General features: G+C 38.1%; 2 protein-coding genes and 1 long non-coding RNA gene across 3 annotated transcripts in view; 1 reads left to right on the top strand and 2 right to left on the bottom strand.

The window, feature by feature from the left end:
* The window catches only part of LOC132705716 (protein dachsous), a 234,491-nt gene that overhangs the window by 167,812 nt on the left and 47,009 nt on the right, over positions 1-19,670 (top strand). The window contains exon 3 of the mRNA XM_060676521.1: positions 18,513-18,693. Within this exon, the coding sequence (XP_060532504.1) occupies positions 18,513-18,693 (181 nt within the window). The remainder of the gene's footprint in view (positions 1-18,512; positions 18,694-19,670) is intronic.
* Positions 3,903-7,328, bottom strand: LOC132705333 (uncharacterized). Its single transcript, XR_009619380.1, has 3 exons — positions 5,899-7,328; positions 4,221-4,380; positions 3,903-4,161 (listed from the first exon to the last, which is right to left on the bottom strand). It is a non-coding gene; the product is annotated as an uncharacterized LOC132705333 (long non-coding RNA).
* LOC132704833 (facilitated trehalose transporter Tret1-like) lies at positions 8,056-10,148 on the bottom strand. The gene is made up of 2 exons (XM_060675107.1): positions 10,017-10,148; positions 8,056-9,961 (listed from the first exon to the last, which is right to left on the bottom strand). Exons 1-2 carry the CDS (start codon positions 10,078-10,080, stop codon positions 8,583-8,585), a joined length of 1,443 nt encoding a protein of 480 aa, XP_060531090.1. The 5' UTR covers positions 10,081-10,148; the 3' UTR covers positions 8,056-8,582.

Genomic DNA, 19,670 nt, shown 5'->3' with positions numbered 1-19,670 from the left:
TGCATATTTGCTGGACGTATTTTGTAAACTCTATAAGATCAATCGTCGTTTCTTCCAAAACAGCAAAACATAAAACAATATGTCGCTATATATGCACGTTACATGTCAACTATAATTTTTTCTGTTCTATTTACTTTTGTTACCGCGATTTTTGATTTTTGGTCTCTGGCCTTTGTTTTTATTTTTAACTTCTTAATTTTCAATTTTAAATCAAAACCAACCACATTTTTTGCTTATAGGTTTTGTTAAAGTTTAAGCGAAATGTTGGTCAAAAATTGGATATTTAATTTATTGTCTTATAACCGGTTTGTGACAAACCTACGAAAGATTGGACACTTATACATCACCAAAAAACACACACTGTATGTGTGGGTGATGGGTAATTTTAAAGATTGAATTGAAATACGAAAAAGTCTTGAAATCTGTGTTGGTTGATTATTTTAGGTTTTGGCCAACGAATTATTGATTGGCTTCACTGTGCGCAACAGCGCTGAACAGAAGGTCTTCCGCGTTGCGTAAAGAAGCATTTGCATGCGAACGGCCCCCAGGGTCGCTACCGTAAGACCACACCCCCCTGCTCTTTCGACGATATTGCGATATTGTAGAGATAAATATATCTCGTGCTCGCGCTTGGTAAAAAAAGAAGAGGGGTCGCGAAGAGAAGAAAAGATGTTCGAAGCGAAAGAGAGAGAGAGAGGGAGGGAGAGTTTGCCGGGATCTAAAACTGTGATCGACCGTTGGGTCCCGGTAATGATAGGCCGTTTATTAACGTTATTACCCGATCTCCGACCCAGGGGCGTTTATGCGCGCCGCTGCGTTTATTTAAAGTGTTCGGCGTCCGCCGCCGCCCCGTGCTGAGCCGTCGCGGGTGTTTTTAATTATTATTACCTTCACCTTTGTGTGTGTACGCTGCGACTCAAAAGTTTGCATTTTTAAAATTGTCCATTTTTTAATCAAGTTGAAATTCGGTAATTTTCTAATGGTACATTAACCTTTTTTATTTAAGTTTTTAATTTTAGTTAAGCATATTGTCTTAGAATCAGGTAAAACTGTGTCTTTAAAATTGGTTCCAAAATAAAGTTTCCTCAAAATGGGCATTTTTTTATCTTTGTTTAGATAAGTAGCCCCTTAATTCAACAAGAATTTGTCTCAAAAATTGAACATTGAACGTTCTTCGATATATACGTGTTAGACATAAGCAAATAGTATTTAAATTGGTTTGTACGCCGCTGGATCTGTTTTTTTCTGTCATTAGAGACCAAACGATTCTGCCCAGAGTGAAACTAAAAAATTAAATTTAGCTAGCGTTTTAGTAACATTTTGTGCTGGACAGGCAAGTTTTAATAACTTAGATTAGACGAGGCCAACTTTGTTAAACACCAAATTGCCATTATACCCCTACCAGCAGCAGAGGACAAGTGGACATTCTTGTATATTGGAAGAATTCTTCGTTTTCTATGTAAATGTTGAATTTCTCCAAATTTGATTATCCATCATTAGTTATAAATCTGATATGGACAAAGCAGGTATAACTGAACTCTTTATTTAATTGTCTGTATAGTGAACTTAACGCGAGAACCCAAGACCACACTTTAAAATTTTTTGAAAGTCAAATAAAGCCTCTCCTTGTCATAAATGCTTTTTTAAAATATTAAAAAAGTTTTAGCTTGCCTTAGTCTCATTTAGTCAACTTTTAAGTTAATTTTTATTTATTAAATCATTTATCTCTTGTAACTACCTTTCTATTTATTCATGTTTTATTAATTGCGATGTTTTATAGACTTGTATTTGTGTATATCAATTCCTACAATGCAACGTGTAAAAGACCTTTATCTACTCCCGTCTGTAAAATACCTAAGTACACACCGATCTAGCGTGCGGGAAGCGTCACCAGGTCAGTTTCGTTTGCCACGGAACCGAGCCACTTCGGACATTTCGTTTATTAAACACTCGCTCCGGTCGCGTCAAATAAACTCGTGAGTTAAATGCCGTTTACCGCACTTGTTGCATAATAAACTATGTACAAACAAATACTCCATTAAATAATATTCTAATATCTTGTTATATTGTTTTGTTCTATTCTATATCAACTTTACTTTTGAAACTTTTACCGAAAATATGCTGTTTCTCGTAAAAAAGTATTTATAATTAGACCATTGAGAAAATTTGCGTCAAAAGTTTGACGCAGCCGTTACGTCCCTGCACGTAGCAAATGCTTACATTATGTCACATTAACTAGACATCAAGCATCGCGCGTTCCGGCAAAAACTGTCCGGCACGATGGCAAAATATACTTCTATTTAATTACGGAATAATTTCATACACTATTTGATAATAAATCAATCCGCGGAGACCACCTCTAGCGACAACCCGACCTACTCCACAGAGATACGAATTAAAGCCTGCAACGCGTCGCTACTTATATACGCCGATAAAAACCCGTTTTGATTCCGGAACGATGTTGCGGCACATCAAAAAATATCTAAAAGTTGAAAATTTACAATATATTTCCAAAAGGTTGATTATTATACATTATACATACATTATTGTACAAATAATAAGCAGTTTCTTCATTTAAAAATTCGACATGTGGCGAAACTTTTAACTATAGAGGTAAATACTTCAATGATCAAACGAACTTACCTGGTAAGTGAAGTTCGATCGTAATTATATGTTACACCTCTTCGTAGAAATCAATATACGTAGTCCCCCTTCTAGTCGCTAGGTGGCACCACAGCTTTAAAGCAGAGCCAAAAAACTGTGGAATAACTTACCATGGACGGTATATTCGCCATCTATGGTCTTAACCTCATTCTATTTTAAAGCCCGTTTATAATAAATTTGCCAAAGGGCATTTTAGTACTGTTCAGAACAGTAAATTGGGCGGGAATGGGTGATTTCTACGAAGAGGTGTAACATATAATTACGATCGAACTTCACTTACCAGGTAAGTTCGTTTGATCATTGAATTATATGTTACACCTCTTCTATGAAATCAATATACGTAGACTTTCAAAGGCAACTCAGCAAATTTGTTATAAAACGATTTTATTCGGCTATATAAGGAAATCCAGGAAGTTTATGAAAGCCTCGAGTACAAATACAAAATAAATGGCTATCCGAGAAAACAAACCTTCTGAAAAATTCTATGTCCCAAATGTGGCATTAACAAAAAGGACTGCACTTGCTGTACAAATATATTATAAAAAAGGGGAAAACATTTAGAGCATTCTCACCAATCTGCCGTTTTTCCAATCATATCAATTGAAACACCTTTACAAAACGCAGACGATGTTGAGGCATGTCGAGTTCTGTGAACAGTAAAAATAAAAGTGTAGACAACACTATCTTCTAAAGTTATCTTTATTCATCTACTTTTGTTGGGTATAGTTGCTGCCCTACAAGGCTTTTTAAATGTAATGAGTAAACGAGATTCACTGCCTCTTAAAGCACTGGCCCTCTCAATAATATATTTGAAACCACACAAAGATTTACATCTTCATATTTATGCAAAATTAAAAAACAGGTCGAGTCTTATTTATAGCTGAAATCTTAATTTGATTCGTTATTCTAATTTCTAATCCATCTGGAAATGATTTTATGTTGACCAATTCTATAAGAGAGAGCGTTTGGACTCTATGTACAATCGTTAACTTCAGTAGGAAAAACTAATTTAATTGTTTTAATGACAGTTAATTGCTTTAATGACAAGTCATTAGAACGTAACCCTTTTACAAAGTCAGGGACATAACTAGGGCCCCAAGTGCTGTTATATCTTGGTTTACTTGGCCTTAGATTATCAACACCTTAAAAAACCTAGTTAGATTTGCATTGTTAAATAAATCTGATCCAAAAATAAGGCTGTGCTGCACTGAAAGAACTCAATGAGCCATAGGACTTGCCTTGTCTAAAATGAATAGTAAGGAAATCTAATACAGCCTAGGTGAGAAGTAATAACACTCCACTCCCCTCCTTTCGTAGAAGCTCCACCAAAGTTTAAATGCATGCAGGTATTAAATGCCTCAAGGTAGCCCTCTGAACAGATGATAGAAAAATATCCAGCAAATCTTCTGGAATGCTTGCCTGACAAAATCCCTGCAGCCAGGGTAAGGGATTTCCACAAAGGGTGACCTCTCCTGGCAAAAGAAGAAGGTAATTTGTCTGGAATTAGAAACAATAAAAAACTACAACGCCTCCCATGAAAAAAAAAAAAAGGAAACCAATGCTGGCTGTGCCCGTAAGGGATTACTGCGATCCCTGTAGCTCAATCAGCCTTGATTTTTCGTAAAACAAGTGGCAACAAGCAAAACGGGGGGAAAACATAGAAGAAACTGTCGCTCCAAAAAACAGTAAACGCGTCTTCATTAGATGCCTCCGGATCTGGAAATTAGGAAATAAACTTTCCGCATTTCTTACTTAGGCGAGAAGCAAACAGTTCGATTTATGGGAATCCAAATTTGATTGTTATTTTAGCAAAAGCATTGTCCGAAAGGTACCATTCACCATCAAAATTCAAATTCGTGGGTTCCTTATGCGCTTCAAAATTATCGGAAGATCGAATGTAAGACGCTTTAACCCATAACCTCCTTTCTTCACACCAACCCCAAGGCGCCTCGAAATTTCGTTTAAAACAGGAAATATTACTCACCCTATTCTATTTACATACAAAATAGCAGTTGTGTTATCAATCCTCAAAAGTGTCTCGCAGTTAGTCAAATACGAGGCGAAGCATTAGAGACCAAATGAGGCCGCAGTTAATTCTAGTGCATTAATATGAAACTGAGCTTCCCTAGGACTCCAAAGTCCTCTGGCACAATTCCCCAACCCAAAGGAGTACCATCTGAGAAAATCTCAAGTTTTTAACATTGCTGCCTTACAGGGCATTCAAGATTCTGTAAACTTTTTAGCCACCACATAAAATCCCTCCGTAAATTACAAGGAATTATCATCCAAATAACATAATTATCAACAGAGTCTTGAAGGGCTAGATATTTGATTCTCTCAAAAATTCTTAGTATATACCCAACTGTAACAAACTGCTGGGCAAACTGAAAACTAGCACAGCACAAAGCTCGGCAAAGACTCTTATTTCGCAACGGTTCAAATTGCAAAACTTACTTACTCATCAGAAAAAACAAGTGGTGGGATCCAAAAAAAACAAAACCTAAAAATTTACGGGATTTCGAAGGATGTAAAACATTCTTATAATTAATAACATAACCCAACCTAATCAGTGTGTTGCAAGTTACTTGAACATTTTTTAAGGATAGCTAACTATCACCAAATAGTAAAGTTATCTAAATAAACTATTGAGGGAAAAGCCTTGGCAGGGAGATAAGAAACCACAAATTTCATTAATTCTGTAAAGGCCCACGGGGCGGTGCATAAACCAAAGGGTAACACGTTAAACTGATAACAGAGAGCATCAAAATAAAATCTTAAAAAATTCTTTTGATTTTCAATTATTGGGACTAGAAAGTAAGCTTCTTTCAAGTCCAGAGTGGTCATAAAGGACTTCCTTGTGAAGAGTGTTTCTACTAATTTTCTGTCTTCCAGTTTCAAATGACAAGTGTCAATAAAAGCATTCAGTTTCTTTAAATTTAAAACTAATCAAACCGAACCATCCAATTTTGAAACCAAAAAGATCTGTAAAATAAATTGATTCTTACAAGGTTCGCAAACTGCAATTGCACCTATCTCTAACAGGTGTTTGACCACATTACAAATTGAATCTTTTTCTTGTTGGGACCAAACAGGATCTGTCGTAATCAAGTCCTGTATAACTGGCCTCGCAAATGGAATTTTATATCCATCTAACCAAGGTAGAATCTGTGCATCTTGAGTTCTAGAGTTCCAAATGTCCCGAAACTCGTGTAATCTTTCAACAAAAGTACTTACTATTTTTTCCTGGGGACACAACTCCACCCCCTTTCCTCTCGAACCTTCCTGTATTCCCTCTTTTGAGGGTACAATGACTTTCACCCACTTCAGCCTTGCAACTTCCGGGAACGAAGTGGGACGGTCGAGTTTAAATTTGTATGCTATAAAAGCCTTGTTCCGGATGCACCTGACTTTAACTCGGCCACTAATCTGCAGCTAATCTGATTGATTTGAGCCTATCAGCCAAATCTTCTCCACATAAACAAGAGTGCAAACAAGCATCAACGAGCACTTCCTTCATACAAGGCTGCATTTCATTTGAGACCAGCGAAAGGCTTAACGCGGCTGAACTTCCATATACTGAACCTAAATGGTGTATTTTGCTTAAAACCAATATTGCATTACTCAGCATTTTGATGAGAAGTAAGTACTACTCATCCTTAACCGGTTTCAAAAGCAAGGTCAAGAGCGCCCTACCAAACACCATCAAAGCACCCCTTGTTGCAGTCAGTCTCTCATCCCTTTTCTTTCCACCTTTGTTGATGGCAGATTTCATCTGCACATTCAATTTAGGAGAGTTATTGAGCGGGCAATTCTTCGGCACAGGATATCAACGCAAAAGGTCACTGAGACAATCTTCGGACACACCGGATTTCAAAAAAGGTATTAATCTGACTTGCCAAAATGTCATGACACATCCAACTTTGTGTTGGGACTATCGACCCCATAGCTTAAAGGCTATTTTGCTTTAAATCCGTCTCAAGGGGCTCAACAATATCAGAATTAATTGAATGGCCTAAAAAATATACTTACGATGGAGTAAATGCATTCCAACAGCCATAAAAAATTGTTCATTATGTCCCAGTATCCCGGGCGCCTCATCCATAGCCGGACGAGCCAGAAAACTCTATTTTTTCGATGTCGAAAAAATATAAAACCATATGTATGGCCGACCCCCTCACAAAAGGATTGCTTCCAATTGTGAAACACTTACATACGACTGCTGTCGTATAAGTGGGAAAGATGGGGGGTCTTTCGAGTTCTGGGGATTCCGATCGGAACCCGGACGATGAAGAAATCTTCTCCCAATTGTAAGAAAATCTCGTTGATGGGAACCACGCCACTAGCGATTATGTAATCGCGGATGGAAAGATTTAATCTTTCGTCGTAGGTAGGTTCTTTCTTCATCCGATAAGGAATAACGTAAATCTCACTTGTACTTCTCCATTTAACTTCCAAAAACGCTGAAAAAAGCTGAAAACACCGACGCCGAATAAAAATGAACATGTGCCACCAAAGCACAAAAAGAGGAATGAGGTTAAGACCATAGATGGCGAATATACCGTCCATGGTAAGTTATTCCACAGTTTTTTGGCTCTGCTTTAAAGCTGTGGTGCCACCTAGCGACTAGAAGGGGGACTACGTATATTGATTTCATAGAAGAGGTGTAACATATAATGTTGTTTTAAATACATATATTTAAAACAACAACATACTACTAACACATATACATAACTACATATAAAGTAGTTGAAACAATGCGAATAAAACTTTTTTCTACTCCCGTCTGTAAAATATCTAATTACACTCGGATCTAGCGTGCGGGAAGCGTCACTTTACCACGTCAGTTTCGTTTCCCACGAATCCGAGCCACTTCGGACATTTCCGGGATTCTACCGCACGGGTTTGGGAGCAATCGGATATTTTCGGAGATAATTCCCACTCTTTGAATTTTGACGTTTATCAATTCTGACTGTCATATTAGTGAACGTATTTCTGTTGTTTTGCGAAAATAAACTTTTTAGGTCATTCGTTTATTAAACACTCGCCCCGCTTCGCTCGTGAGTCAAATGCCGTTTACCGCACTTGTTCCATAATATACTATTTCTACTCACACTGGTTTGGGAGTGTTCTGATGTTTTTGGTAAATTTTAGCTACAAATTTTGACATTTGTCAGTTGTGATGGTCACGTCACGTGTCACTCAGTTAATGTTCAAAATAAATGGCGGCACTACTGTGCGAGACATTAAAATTTTGTCAGCACTAAAAAAGAATTTTTTGCTATTTCTTTTACAAAGTTTTTGAAGAGGTACACATACTTATTATTGTATTTATTAATAAAACTAACATTATTTTTTAATTTTCTATTAACCCTAGCTATTATCCCAGCAGATACACAAAATAATGCGAAACAAACAAGATTGAAATATGTTTATTAAACACTATTTTTGTTTAATAAAAAAACTTATCTTGCCTAATCATTGATAATTAGGGAAATAAGCTTATGATTTATCAGCACATGTAAATCCTTTTGTTTGTTTTTCGCTTGATCTTCGAGTTTGTTAGCAGTCAACACAGAAGCATCACAGTTTATCGGTGCGTACATACACCGAAATCGTTATCAGTGTCCTGAAACTTTTTTTTTTCAAATTTTTCTTGAACCGGCCACCATTCTAAATATCGTATAGAAAAACGTTCGTGTTATTAACTACCAGATGAATATCGCTGATTTGACCTACAAATTTACATTGAACAGTGTTTTTCAATTAATAGTTTTCGCGACGTTTTCAGATGGTGCTTATTATCGGTTATTTTCTGGCGATTAAAACGAAACGAAAGTTAACATTGCGACTGCATCGACATGCAGCGATTTTCTGCACTGCGGATGTAAAAATGTGGTAGCAATAACATGACCAACGGGTCATATGAACGAATCGTTAACGATCGCCCGCTGCCTGGTCCGTAGATCGGACGAGTATTGTTCCTGTCCGATTAGCAGCTGCTGGATCTCTTCCAGCGTCTTGCCCTTCGTCTCCGGCATGTACCTGACGATAAACACCAAACCCGCGATACTGCACAAACCGAAGCAGAAAAACGGGACGGCCATAGTGCCGGTCTCGTCGACAGAAATCTGGAAAAACTTGGACACTATTGCTCCGGTCAGCACCGAGAAGGTATCAGCTATGCAAAGCGCTTTCGCCTTGACGCTAGTCGGGAACAGTTCGCTCAGCACCGTTACCATGCCGAACGATAGTCCCATGCTGAACATGACGTTGTACGAAACCAACGCTGTGATGGGCACCCAGAACAAAAAGTCTGTGTCAAAGGCTTGGGCGTAATCTTTGAGGAAAAAGTAGACCGATAGTGCTAGGACGGAGACCGCACAGCCAGCAGTCGAAACTATCAGGAACAGCCTTTTACCGAACCTGTCAACGACGAAGAACGTCGTCACAGTGACGGCTAGAAGCTCGACACCGCAGTAAACGATCACGGATAGTGTAGCGTCGATCGTACTGCCCGCCTCCTTGAAGATGGTCTCCGTGTAAAACATGCACGGGTTCTTGCCACTAAACTTGTTCGTCCAGCACACGATGACGAAAATGAAACACGCTTTTCTGTTGCTCGACACGGTGAACAGGTCTAGGAAACCGGTCTTGCAGCGTTCCTGTCTGACCACCGCCTTGGACAGTGCTTCCATTTCGTCGTCGACGTCGTTCCTACCTCTGAGTGCCTGCAGGCTCCTCTTTGCCGCGTCGTAGTTTCCCTGTTTGATATGGTAGTACGGCGATTCGGGTACCAGGACGAAAGCGGCGGCGTGGATGATCGGGATCAGGGCGCAGACAAGACTAGAGACGAAGATATCCGTGAAGGAGCCCAAGACGTTTATGAAGAGGGTGCCGGTGATGGCGGCGATCGCGATGGTCGCCGTTAGGAAACCCCTTATCTTGGGATCGGATATTTCGCCGACGTACATCGGCAGTACCGTGTAGAGGGCGCCCTCTGCCGAACCGATAACGAACCTGAGGATGGTTATTTCCCAGATGGAAGAGGAGAACGCGATGCCGACGAAACAGGCGGATACCAGAGGCGCCATCAGCAGCGTGGTCATCTTCCTACCGATTTTATCGACCACGATGGCGGCCAGGACGGCCCCGGGAGGGGCGCCGAGCAATGGGGCGATCGCGCACCATGAGCCTTGGTCCGTCGTAGTCGGGATGGTCGACGAGTTCGCCTGGAGTTTTGGCAGAAACGGAGACGTCCATCCCAGATTGATACCGGAACTTATTACCGAAAAGGCACCTAAAACACATCCTCCACATCCCCTTACGGCCTCGAATCACCCGAAGCGACGTACCTGCGATGGTAGCGAAATATTGGAAAAAATACTCGTTGCGCACGAAACCTAAGAATATCTTCATGTCGACGTCAGGCGCATATTTTGCGCGGGAGCGCAACGGCTATTGGCTTTTTATCTCATTGGTAGTTGTTTGATTTCGCGTTTACGGAGATTATTAGAAGCACGATTGTGTTTCGAGACAAAGAGAAATTTTCCAAAAACGAAACAGTCAGGAATGTACTCGCCGAAAAAATCACGATGCGACCGATCCAGTTCAAAAATCAAATTTTTGATGAAACTGAAATGAGAATCCTGCGAAAATCGAAATATCATGATCCAAAACAATTCTAAAAATAGAAAGTATAAGCGGTTATCCAAAAAGTGCAAATGAGAATCTCTGTAAACTACCCAAAACGAAGATTTTATTTTTTGTCACAGAAAAGTTTTTTAACGGAATATGATCCCATCGTTGAGCACCTTTCTCCTAATTGGAGCTAACCTGTATCTTTTACCGTTGATAAGATGTTAATGTTCGAGGTTGAATCTGAAACACTGCATATAAACTAATAATCCTTTTATTATATATCCTAGATGCCTTAACTTTTAAGATACGGTAGTAATGTTTTCAGCGAAAAAGCTTTTTTGTATTATCTAAGCATCGCTGGATAATTTTATAATAATATGGTTAATATTATTCAAATGATCTTTTTTTTTTTCATTAGTTAATGCCTCGAAATGTAGCACTTTAATTTCATCATATACAAAATTTTCCTTCAAAAATATGTGATACAAATCTCGAACGGAAGCAACTTTTGCAAATAAAAAGTGCTGTGCACCTGAAAGTGCTTCTTGATGCGTTTATCAAATTTCGCAGATATATCAGAATAATATAATAAAAAATGGTTGTCCTGAGAATTTTACCACCCTGTATCTAAAAACTAAAGCCTCTTAATAAATTATCAGTATAAGAAATACCCAGTACAGTAAGAAAAACTAAAAAATATAAATTATCCCCACAACTTCTGTAGTGTTCACACTCTACAGTACCAAACTTTCAAATTTACCTAAGGCCGTCGCTGGGATCTCAAGACCCACTCAAAAATCGCCAATAAAAAAAAAAAAGATGGCAAAACAATGGGTCTTATTTTCTAGCCGTATATATTTGCCCAAGCTATAAATATCGTCGGGATGTTTGCTCGCACTCCCGCGATGAACGCTGTATCTGATAATTTGATGACGTCCGCGACGGTCTAGTCCGCACCTGCTCCATTGCCGGTACCAATTTTCCAACCGTTCGATTTGTATTCAACAAACGATCTAGCCGCTGGATTACTGAATGATGTAAAGCACTCCCGGGTAATTAGTTGCATTCCGATTTTTTTTCGTCGTACGTACGTCGTCGCTTAATTAATATCGCTGTGGTTTTAATTAGGGGGTCGGCTTTTTAATGTATTCCGAGATAAATAAGAAACTCGTACGTCGTTGTCGCGCCTCCAAAAAGCGACATTATTTCCGCGCTAGATAAAGTCCGCGGCGGCTTGTCCTTTTATCACATCCAATACAGAGCTCGAAACATTTCAAGCTGAAATACATACGAAACAAAATACGAAGAAAGGGAGATTTTATATTACGACATACGGACCTGCATTAACCGATCTTTTCAACCAAAATAGAGGATGTAACTTTTCAAAGGTGAACAAATTAATCTTCATTTGAATTATAAAGTACGGCCAATAGTTTGCTTCAAAATACAAATAAATACAAAATTGTTAAGTTGTTTAGTATTAGGCTAAACCGACGGCTGCACTACCAGTTGCATACAGTTTTTATACTACCCAAGCACTAAAGTATTCAGTTAGGAGTTATATGTTTGTTGTAATTTTAAACTATTTTAGTTAATGTTACAAATGGTACATTGTGTTCAGTGGAAAGCGGATTTTCCCATCTTGATTAGATTTTTTGACATCGGGTATATGCTAAGAAAGCTATCGAAGTATGAATAAAAAAATAGTAATGCCGGGCACAAAATAACAATTACGAATGCGGGGACGTTTTCCAAAATGTCGGGAATTTCTCGTCATTTTCACGGGATGGTGGAAAACGGTTACGATTGCGGAGCGCGCGTAATTGTCGTCCGTCCTGCAAAAAGTTGCCGCGGACGACATGTTTGATTTCTTTCAACCGTTTCCTGGTAATTGTACGATCGAGTGTGTGAAATGGTATCCGATGACTTAATCGCCATTTTCTGAGAACCAGCGACGGTCTTTTACTTACCGACCATAATGTTAGATGCAACAGTACGGTAGGCAACACACTGGACATCATTTACGACGCTGGGTTTGGTTTATAAAGGCGTCTGATAATTCTTTTTCTTGAGGAACGGGTTTTTCAAAGTTAAAAAAGGTATATTTCCAGATTATCTTTTATGGCAATTATAAAAAATATTAAATCGCCACAAAATGGCTTAAAACGCCAAGTTCGTAGGCTTAGGAGAAGTACTGGGATTTTATTTTAAACTAATTTTTTAGTCCACACATGGCAGAGAATATATAGAATATTTTGTTGCTTACTTATATCAGCTGAAATGAAATGAATTAAAAGGTTTACTGTGGTAACTGTTCTTTTATTTTGTTTCGAACTATGCTGTTAATACCAGAATCATCCGCTGCACCGCGGCGATCGCGATAGGAATGGTTTCTCATTTCCCGCGATTCGCCATCACTCGCGCAGTCATGTCAATTTGCGTTTCGAAAAACTAAGAAAATTTGCATTGAATCGTCTGCGCGATTCTATCTGCTTATTGAAGGAGGAGGGAGGCGGAGGCGGCTAAAAAAATGTTTGGAACCTTTCGGCTTATATACTCGACCGGAGAAGAGAAGCGACATCGTAAATGCCTATTCAGCGAAGGGATGGTGTTTTTGGTCGAGCCCTGCGGCACCTGCGGCTTACGTCGCGGCTGATAAGGCATCAAGGTTATTTAGGGATGATGCTTTAACTAATTTTAGCGCAAAAGTTTTTATTGTTTTTTCGTAAATCATATGCAAGATAATGAACTGCGGTAAAAGTGTTTAAAATAAATCACAAAATTGTAATTGAAATTGTAAGGATTATATAAAAATCAATTTAAAAATGTATGTTTTAAATTAGCAAATAATAGAGAAATGGACGTTTGGTTGGCCGAGAGGTAATTTTATCCTAAAGGCGATGCCGCCTAAAAAATCTGATCTTTCTATATCCAAATTTTATTTAGTTTTTATACTCGTTCATAGCTCTCGCGGAATTTATTTGGTAGTAATTTGGAGGTGCTATTATCTTTATTGCTATAATTCTTATAATGGTTACATATGTTATTTAAATGACTGTAATTATAATCCAAAAATAGCGTACTAAGAATGACTGTCCATAATCACCACCACCACCACTGAGTCTACCTAATTTGAGGCATAAATAACGGAGAATTATTTGACAAAGTGACCAATTGCTTTTGAATGGGATTATCCAAGGGTGGTCATTAACATACAACGCAACAAGATTATTACCTAAAGTTTCGGAATTTAAATTCAGGTAAAATAATTTTATACCTACCTGAGTTTAATATTCTTTGATTTGGTATACTACTTAGTTTAAGTTTATTAGTAATCATTCTTATTTCGTGCGTAATACAGCATGTGTTGAATCGTGTGCGCATTATGCATAAATAACAAAACTCCAAATAATGAAATTCTAAGCAAAGTACGGACCTGTTCGGGCATATTTCATTCTTACAGCTTGCCCGTATCTTTCCTTAATTCGTATCAGTTAGTCACTTTCTTATATCTATGAACAGACCATACCTATCAAATTATTATAGAGACAGGTACAGCGCACTCTTTACGTGGATCTGCATCGAAATTCAATTTGAATTTCGCGCCAAAAAGACACCCTCATTCCACGAAATAGCTCTTCAAGTTAAGTTACGTACATAACTATCGCCCGTGTAGTAATAGATAACGGAGCGCGCGTTTATTTTTTACGGAAAATATGTAACAATTTTCCGCCCGGCTACGTCATTACCGTGTGTTCCTATTCGGGCTTCCTATAACGCCCACCGTCACGCACGGCCTTTGTTTTTAATTTATCTATTATTAAATGAATATATCGTTACATAGAGAGGCGTCGACAATAATTCTCCCGGTGCATATTTAAAGCCGCTCCGGGAAAAGACGAACTTACGGTATATGTTCACCCAGTCCGCGGCGTGAGGCCTAGATTTCGCGTATACGCGATGCCTTTTGTTAGAACGCACGTTTTGTACATCGAAAAGGCATGGCCGAAAAAGAGACAGATAGCGATTGGCGTTCGTATAGAATGAATGTTACCAAAATAGAATAAAACAAAATACTGTGATTTTAAGTTACTCTCTCCATGCAAGCGTTTTTGCTGCTTCCTCAGTCCATGTTAAAAGTGCGTGCGAAAGCGCGTGCGCCGCTGACTTTTCTAACGTCTCTGAGCAACAGGTCGGGAAGCGTGTGTGTGTGTGACCGTCACCAATCATACACACGTGTATACACGGAAAACGACTACGACGGGTTTGTTGACCGTCTAGATGGCGCTAAGGCGTGGGTTCCAAGTGATAGCCGCTGACCGCCATGTCCACTTATCTAACGGTACCGCTTTGCGCGTCCTCAGGACCCGCGTATCCCGGTGTCTCGCAAAAACCCCGGGGCAAGAGCGGTATGAACGAACGCTTTTATCCCCATTCCGTAATAAATACCGAGAGCTATGCGAAAGAGCATTCCAAATTTAATAATTTTAAAATCATTTAACGTATTCGTGGGACAGCCCCGTATAAATCGTCGTATTATCCGTCGCGTGAACTATTAATCAATCGGAATATTTTAATAAAAATCGAAACAATTCAATAGAAAGGAATGTGGGCGTGCATGCTGATAAATCCGTTTCGCCGCGAGTCCATGGCCGCCGCACTGGGCTCGCCGATGGGTTTCAGAAAAATGCTATACCAAAATCTACACCATCCATGTTTTGAAATTTAAAATCGGTCTTCGTTATTGCGGAAGAGAGAACGATAGAGAGAAGAAGTGTGTATATGTGTAAGAAAATTTAACGATTTTTTTGTTATAATTAATAGGTTATACGATTTTTTAAGTGAAGTTCAAACTCAAATATGTAAGGCGTTTTTTTATATAGATCAAGATATCACATCTCACCACACATCATATTTGGGGAAACTTATTGATACCAGAAACAAAACATAGAGGAAATTTATCTTCCGTAAGATGAAAATTTGAGGAGGGCCGGTCTGATCCCTACGAAAAGGAGTTTCATTTAATTAAAATGGAACTTTACTTATATGTTTTTTATTCTATATACTAATGTAATATTATGCAGTTGTTTAACGCAACCGGTCCGCAAATTTGTCTTGCTTCAGTTATATACGAAACAGACAACAAAAAGAAAAATTGTTTTATTTTCAAATCTGTTCTTCGCATATCAAACACAACATTTATTATCTAGTAATTTATTTATTAATTTATTTATTAATTAATTATCAGTATCAGCATTCTCGAGAGCAAGACATCATTTTTTAATATCTTCGGTTCTTTTCATTAAAGTATCAGTCACGCAAAGAACAGGTTTCTGTTTGAAGAATGATACATATAGTAAAGGCTTATTTTCTGTTACTTTATGTTCCATATTATCCAAAACTTTTCTAATAGTATCCATTTTTAGTAAGGGCAAGAGTTTGGAACCTATGTACTGTGACCAAAGCCTTTAATTTAACTAAATTAGTACTTCAGTGTATAGGTCTTCGTTTTTGGGCTGCTTTTCTTAATGACTAACTACTCACGGTCTCATGTCTGCCAATACCTGAGTTTACTTAACAGTAGCTTTAAAGAATCTATTTAATATAGTCTCCCTCGTAAATCCTTCTCTTGTTATCAGGAAGATGAATGAGTTTGTGTTTTGAGGATACCGAAAATTTTCTATTATTCTAAGATCGTGAACTTTTGGTTAGTTTTGGTACGAAACTTAACTGCCGTGTCGGTAAACCGTCGCGCTCGCGCGCCGCTGCGGCCAATCGTTTCAAGTGATTGAGCGTTCGTTTCTTGTCTCGTCAAGAACACGAATTTAACCTTAAAAATTTTTGTCGAGAGTTATTATTCGACTGACCCATTTCCGAGCTTTGCCAGTTTTTCCGCGTTGCACGGCTTCGTGACTTATGGAAACGCGGTTTGGTGGGGGCTGAGATGGCGTTTTAATTTCGAGATAACTCGTCAAAAATTTGAATGCGCTTTTGGCTGGTCCCGGCCGTTTTTGTATGTAAATGCCTGCCGCATTAGCATGGGTCCCGTCGCGATGGTGGTAATATTGCGTCGCCCGGAGGAGGTTTACATGTTTGGTGAATACAATATACCGCGCGTTATTGTTTGTTTTCGCGATTTCTTGGTGCCACGCGACGTTAGACCATTAGGTCGGCACGTTTTCACTGGACGATCTTTATTGTATGGACGGCGGAGAGCAACGTTGCCGCTGTTAACCGAGACCGATAGGGCAACAAAAAATTAAGTATTGTAAAACCTCAGTACCATGGCGTATACCATATGTATTCAATATATAACGTCATGCAAATATCTTGGCGTTCCGAGACAATACACATACACAGACTAATATTTTTATGTATTCAAAAGCATAGTTAAAATAAATGAGTTAACGAAATGTCTTGCTAATATTTTTTTAAACATTTCCCATAATATTATTTTTCTGCTTCCATTCGTAAAATGGCTAATTACACACAGACCTAACGTGCGGAAAGTGCCACTTTACCACTTCAGTTTCGTTTCCCACGGATCCGAGACATTTCGGACATTTCGGATGTTTTAGGAGATATTTCCCACGCCCTGAATTGTGACATTTGTCAATTCTGACAGTCATTCCAGTGAATGCATTCGTGTTGTTCTGCGAAAACTAGCGGTCGTAGAAAAAGTACAGTATGCAACACGTTGGGTAAACTTTTTAACTCACTCGTTTATTAAAAACTCGCTCCGCTGGTGTCAAATAAACTCGTGAGTCAAATGCCGTTTACCGCACTTGTTGCATAATATAGTAGTTTTGAATTTCAAAGTGTAATTTGATGTGTATGTAAACAAATCGAAGATTGTTTTACAGGCGGGTGCACTTATTTTTTTGTTTTGTGGGCATGTGGTTTACATTCTCTCTAAATGTGTGTCAATTTTTGTTTACTTAACTGTTTACAAAGAATAAAAAATATTTTAATATTGTTATATTATAATTTATTTGTAACGTGGTTACCATAGCAATCATTCAAATATTCACTTAATCCTAAATGCCTGTATTTGCATCATAACAACAGCAATTTGATGAAAAAACATCGTAACGTGTCTGCTACAAACTTGCAAGACAATTGGCATAAAGAAGTAGCTGCTATTTTCACACAAAAAATAATTTAGAATTTGTAGATTTAACCTCCATGAAAAATTTAAATAAAGATGATGACTGAAAGTGTAGATATAAACATAATTTGGATAAGTACTCTTATATAAAAAAAAACATTTGGTTCCACTTTTCAAAACTTTGGGATAGTGGAAAACCCTAAGTAAAAAATGTTCAAGAAACTATTGAACCTTGCTATGAAAAAAAATTCTACAGATCCGGTTTTTAACTTGTTGTATAGATAATGTCAACAAGGTAATCAATAATATTTCAGTAATTACAAAAATTATTAAGTGGTTTATTAGAAAATTATTCTGTAAGTAAGGTAGTCGTATGATTTGCATCACAGTATTTCGTGCTTGCCGTAGATAAAGATATTATTAGCTATTTAAAATACCCATGGCAATTTTGTTTAAAAAACTGTATATTTCAATTTAATCTAAATTGGTCCTAAATGTAAGAGAATTGTCCAAAAATTGATTTTAGATACCGTAAAAGTTAATCTATTTAATATAAGATTTTTCTGTTTAATAAACTACCCACATATAAACCGACCCAACGTGAAGAAAGTGTTGTTTTACTACGTCAGTTTCGTCTCCTACGCGTTTTTGGAAGCAATCGGAGGTTTTCGGAAATATTACCCACGGCTGTCAATTCTGACGGTCATGTCACTGAATGTAGTCGTGTTATTTTTCAAAATTGTCGTGAAAAAAGTATTCAATACCTTTGACAAACTTTTAAGCCACTCGTTTATTAAGCACTCGTACCACTCATGGCAAATAGTGATTCAAATGCCGTTTACCACGCTTGTTGCATAACATGCTATTATACAGTTCTTCAGACGTTAAACATGACCATTTCTCTCTTTTTGGGGTTATGATTTTTCTTGCACACATACGAGTTGTTATATGCAGTAAATATTTTTCTCAAAAAAATTGCATCTATCAAAAATCACCCGTTAATTACACATTCTGCCCATCGTATCTACCCGGCCTTAGAAATTTCCAAAATCACCATTGTCGTAAATTAAAATCCTAAAAACTTGTGTGTGTTTTTTTGCAGGTCTCCGCTACTGACCCGGATTGTGGGGTCAACGCAGTGGTGAGCTACACCCTGGGTGATGGTTTCGCCAAACTAAAGGAATTCAAAGTGCGCTCCGCCTCTGGCGAGATATGCATCGGTGCGCCTCTGGACTATGAAACTCGAAACATGTACGAATTTCCGGTGATCGCCACCGACAGAGGTGAGTACCGCGTTTTCGCTTTCATTTAATTAGGTATTGCAAATATCCGAGTACGATCCTGCGTACTGCGCGCCGGGACGTTGTGATTTTCGTGTGGTTTGACTTATACACTAATAAAAAGCCTTTTTAAAATCGAACATATAACAAACCTCGAGGGAATTTTAAATGAATTTTAATCAAACATTAATAACACTGAGAAGAGATTTAACGAAACTGGGAATGTGTCTTTTCATTTCAATCACACCAGGACATCACATGATACACAGAGTATGTAAATATTAGCTATCATTTTTTATTTTACAATTTTTTTTACGCAATTTCAACCGAATTATACGTATTTTCCGTTCTGGCTGGTTATCTAACCATAAAGCGCACAGCAGTTATGGCTGTCAGTTTTAAAGGAATTCTTCGATGATCAAACGAACTTACCTGGTAAGTGAAGTTCCATCGTAATTATATGTTACACCTCTTCGTAGAAATCAATATACGTAGTCCCCCTTCTAGTCGCCAGGTGGCACCACAGCTTTAAAGCAGAGCCAAAAAACTGTGGAATAACTTACCACGGACGGTATATTCGCCATCGATGGTCTTAACCTCATTCTATTTTAAAGCCCGTTTATAATACATTTGCCAAAGGGCATTTTAGTACTGTTCAGAACAGTAAATTGGGCGGGAATGGGTGATTTCTACGAAGAGGTGTAACATATAATTACGATCGAACTTCACTTACCAGGTAAGTTCGTTTGATCATCGAATTATGTGTTACACCTCTTCTATGAAATCAATATACGTAGACTTTCAAAGGCAACTCAGCAAATTTGTTATAAAACGATTTTATTCGGCTATATAAGGAAATCCAAACCTTATGAAGTTTATGAAAGCCTCGAGTACAAATACAAAATAAATGGCTGTCCGAGAAAACAAACCTTCTGAAAAATTCTATTTCCCAAATGGGGCATTAACAAAAAAGCCTGCAC

The sequence above is a fragment of the Cylas formicarius genome, unplaced genomic scaffold (assembly GCF_029955315.1).
Source record: "Cylas formicarius isolate icCylForm1 unplaced genomic scaffold, icCylForm1.1 PGA_scaffold_7__23_contigs__length_41026272, whole genome shotgun sequence".
Classification (NCBI taxonomy): Eukaryota; Metazoa; Arthropoda; class Insecta; order Coleoptera; family Brentidae; genus Cylas; species Cylas formicarius.
This window is presented reverse-complemented; position numbering and strand designations above follow the sequence as displayed.

Excerpts from the sequence above, each read along its gene's own strand:
- LOC132704833 (XM_060675107.1), bottom strand. The coding sequence starts at position 10,080 with ATGAAGATATTCTTAGGTTTCGTGCGCAACGAGTATTTTTTCCAATAT. Across the intron at positions 9,962-10,016 it reads ATATTTCGCTACCATCGCAG|GTGCCTTTTCGGTAATAAGT; the intron begins GTACGTCGCTTC and ends GATGTGTTTTAG.